We start from the raw sequence: 4381 nt of genomic DNA on the forward strand, positions 1-4381 counted from the left end.
GGCCAAATTTATCCTTATCGTTATACTATCCGGCCAAATTTACCACTACCATTAACAAACTTTTAAAAATTACCCCTTGATCTGCTAAGTAATCCAAAATCTCCCAACTTTGCTTTTATTTAAATCACTTGTTGTTTTTCTTGCTACACTATTTTCAAAAATTACTATTGATATGAATGCTAAACGTAAGACTACAAATTTTCATGGATATTTTTACTTACCAATGCACCCACTTCTCTTCTTGTGATAATGAGTTTGGAATTGGTTTACAATTTTATTTATTTTTAACCATATATACACTGTAGAATTCAGTGGATCTATTATTGTTTATTATATGAAGTTGATCATCATATATGTACATGTATATTTGAATATATTTTATTATTGTCCGGTTAATATAGAGTTCAATTGACTAACTTAAGATTGCGCAATGCATAGGCATTTGATTATAGCAAAGTTGAATTCGGCAATGTAAAGTCTCCAAGGAACCTCAACTTCAATCACTAATACTTGCAAAGTCTACATACCTTTGGTACAACGAATTCATTAAAGTTTGGGTGTTGTAAATGTTTAACCAGAAAATAGGAATTTTGGTCACAGCTACTCGGGCTACTGATAATCAAATAAAAGAATCTTTTAGCAATGAATAAGGGCAAAAAATGGTAAAGTAATCGGTTTAAAGCAAAGTAAATAAGTATATTTCCAATAATAATTAGAACGTATCCGTACAAATGACATTTCTATTCCTTATATAGACATTTCTAAGTACAACGTCTTTTTTTCCCTTTATGACTAAGTCATTATGAGCATTAATGATATTTATGGAACGTTATAATTGGTAATCGTAACTGCTCCGTGAAGATTCTGTAATGTTTGTAATCATTCATGCCCATTAATTGCAGTCTAATGAATCTATCCTTTTTCTTGTCTTAGTTCATTCTACCGGTGTCTTTTCAGATTAATGAGAGACTCGAACAACCGTTCCTTTTAGAAGATTCTGTAACGTTTTGCTCGTTCCTATTAAGACTCGCGCCTTTTTAAGTACTCTCCTCTAGCTGTCACTTTTCTGATGATCCACGTGTCTTGCCATGTCAGCCACACAATTAATTCCACGTGTAGTGTTTATTGCCCCCCAGTACAGTAAATACTTTTGGAATTTAGACAAACTACCTAATTTAGATTCTTCAATTTACTATACTTTGTTTACTAACTGTTGTATTATTTAATATTTTTTTTCCAAATAAGAAAGCAGGTAAATGTCAATTTTGAAAATAGTGAATCACGAAGAAGAATAAGTAACTTAAGTAAAATGATTTGGGAGATTCTAGGTCACATAACGTCCTAAAGGGTAATTTTTAAAAAATTTGCTTATGGTAGGCATAAATTTGGCCGAATAGTATAAGGATATGGGTTAATTTGATGGGATAGTATGACGGAGGTTAAATGTAGACAATATCCGAAAATAGAGAGGTATATTTGGCACTTTTCCCTTTATACAAACAGGGAAGCTGTTAAGACTGGATGAAAATAGCACTTTGCTGTCTATTCTTGAGCAAATTACATACACACTTCAGCCTGAGTCCCAAACGGAGAGTTAACAGGAAATTCCTTATTCTTGATTGGGGACCTTGATAGTGATACATCTACATAGGCAATTCTTGTAGTTACAGCATAGGCTGCTTCCACTAAAGCAACAGCTCCGTGCATGTTGTTACTTAGTATATATTACTTATAAGTTATAACATCCGAGGATCCAACTTCATCTCATTAATCGGATCTTAAACTGATTTAGAATTCTGGTTTTGCAGACTGCAAATTCGGTTTAAGTATAAGCAATTTCCATATAGGGTTTTCCATATCAAGGCGTCGAATTTTGAGACTGCAATTTAAGATTCGTTTACTCCTGCGCCATTGTCATTCTGAATTTTCAGTCTCATAGGCTCATACTCGTGGCCTCCAGTGGAACAATCTATGAAGAACCTTTCCAATCGAAATTCGGAATAAGTCAAAATGTCGCACGTTATATGATCCCTTCCTGCTTCTACCTACCAATTAGCATTCTATTTCCTATTTCATCAAAAAAGAAAGACAAGAAAATCCATAACGTGCCGACTAAGGGTAGCAATTTGAGCCCAAACCCATTCGACCCGTCCAAGGTTGGGTTGTTAATTGACCCGCTCATTTATTAAATTCATCCCATCTTGACCCAATTCATTTCAGTCCATCTAAAGTTGGACTGAGCCCAAATTGATCCATGAGTAACTCTGTTAAAATATCTTTAAATAATTTTTTTGATATGTTATATATGACCATAACAAAAGAAAAAAAGTCTTATTTGATAATTAAACAAATAGATAAGAAAATAACACACTTTAATTAAAGCTTGGTAAAAGTTAGGCGGGTTGAGCTAAGACCCAAATTTTAACTCAACTTGATCCATCTCAGCCCAAGTTACTTTTGTGCGGGTCAAATGACATGCTTATTTATTGAGTCAACCCATTTTATCCCGCCCATTTGACCCCCCTAGTGCCAACCGTTATTGAAATGTACAAAGATTCCTTTTGGATTAATAATATCTTAATTAGTAGTAGGTAACCGAAAACGACATAGCTCATGGTCTGTGGGCTAGTTGATTAGGACGTTTTAGCTGTAAAAATAATACCGCTAGCAGTTAATTGAAAAATAGTCAGTGTTTGCAAAGTTAATGAGAAATAGCCACTATTTGACTGCAACATGGGAAGTTCCAGCATAATACACTAGAGATTGGTGTACCTGTGTATGAACTTCTAGCATATTATGCCGAAACTCCAACACACGGAAAGTTCCAGCATAATACACTAGAGATTGGTGCACATGTGTATAAACTTCCAGCATATTATGCCGGAACTCCAACACACGAAAAGTTCCAGCATAATATACTGGAGATTGGAGCACCTGTGTATGAACTTCCAGCATATTATGCTCAGTGGCGGAGGCAGGATTACCGCTAAGGGAGTTCAAAAAAAGGAAAAAAGTTAAAAAGGTTGTAGCTAGTGGGTATAGAATCAATGACCTTGCAAAAGATTTTGAACCCCCATGACCACTAAGCTATACTTTTGGGTTGTGTCAAGGAGATTCAAAACATAATATATAGAGGTAAAAAACAGATTTTGCCTTACATATACAGTAAAAATTTTCGGCGAAGGGGTTCGGGTGAACACCCTTCCGCCCCCCTAAATCCGCCCCTGATTATGTCAGAACTCCAGTATATTATACTGGAACTCCAGTATATTATGCTGGAATATTTTTCGGATTTTAAACGGTGTTTACGTTCTGATTTATCTTTATATGAAAAGTGACTAAATTTCGATTACTTTTGAAATTGTAGCTATTTTTCAATAACTACTTGTAAGTCTGACTAAGTTTTAGTTTCACCCGTTTTAGCTGGAACCAATACCTTCCTTCCAATACCTACCATTATCCCTCCACCCCAATCACATTTTCAACAATTAAATTATTAGAAGACCTGGCGCAATATCATTATCAAATTAAGTAACTTTCATTTCTTTTTCTGAATATATCTTGGCTTAAAATGATATAGTTCACCAAATGTGTGTCCAGTGATCCACCAAATTTGGGGTCACGCACCAAAGAATACATCGATTAAGCAGAGTTCAAGTGGAAGAGAATTATGCAGAGCCATTGCACTTTGGACCATACCTCTCAACCCTCTCATCAATCCAAGCTCTCATATCAGCTAAAACAAGATTGGCAGCATCATCAGGCTCCCCTTGAATCAACGAATGATACATTCCATCGTAAAGCTTGAGGGATTTGTCCGTGCTGCTTGCCTTCTCGTACAACAATTTCGAGCCTGTAGGGCATGTAACACCATCAGATGTCCCATGCACTGTCAAAAATGGAGCAGTGACCTTGTGGAAATTGTTCTGGACGTATTCACACTGCCTGGCAATCTCCCTCATAGTTCCCACCCTTGGCTTCCCGGTATATCTCCTGGGATTGCTTGCGATTATTTTCAGTTTCTCAGTGTCTCTGATAGCCTTGCCCACCATTTTGTTGTCTGGCATTGCCGCCCATGTATCAGCGAATCCAAATAGCAGTCCATACATGAATAAGTGTACCTACATGTTAAAAAGTAAAGCTCTCATGATTGATACTCCCTCCTTCAAAAGTTATAGTCCCCTTCATTTCCGAAGAGTTAAATGGAGAAACTTTAGTCATGATTTTCGAATATCACATGTTATCATTTAACATAAGAACTTTCTAAAATCCAAATTCTATTCTCAAAATGTTATATAATTCAATGATGACAAATTGATCAAAGTGACCAAAGCTAAAGCAGGTATAATGTTGGGTCGGAGGGCTATGTAGCACAGTAGCA

General features: G+C 35.9%; 1 protein-coding gene across 1 annotated transcript; it reads right to left on the reverse strand.

Moving 5' to 3' along the window:
- Window positions 1–3516: 3516 nt before the first annotated feature.
- LOC109221755 (caffeoylshikimate esterase-like) lies at window positions 3517–4123 on the reverse strand (the record flags this gene model as incomplete). Its single annotated transcript, XM_019386206.1, is given in 1 exon segment — window positions 3517–4123. A coding segment is annotated over 1 exon segment (455 nt), but the record flags the coding sequence as incomplete, so codon positions are not given.
- Between the last annotated feature and the right edge of the window lie 258 nt (window positions 4124–4381).

This window comes from Nicotiana attenuata, unplaced genomic scaffold (assembly GCF_001879085.1).
Source record: "Nicotiana attenuata strain UT unplaced genomic scaffold, NIATTr2, whole genome shotgun sequence".
Taxonomy (NCBI): domain Eukaryota; kingdom Viridiplantae; phylum Streptophyta; class Magnoliopsida; order Solanales; family Solanaceae; genus Nicotiana; species Nicotiana attenuata.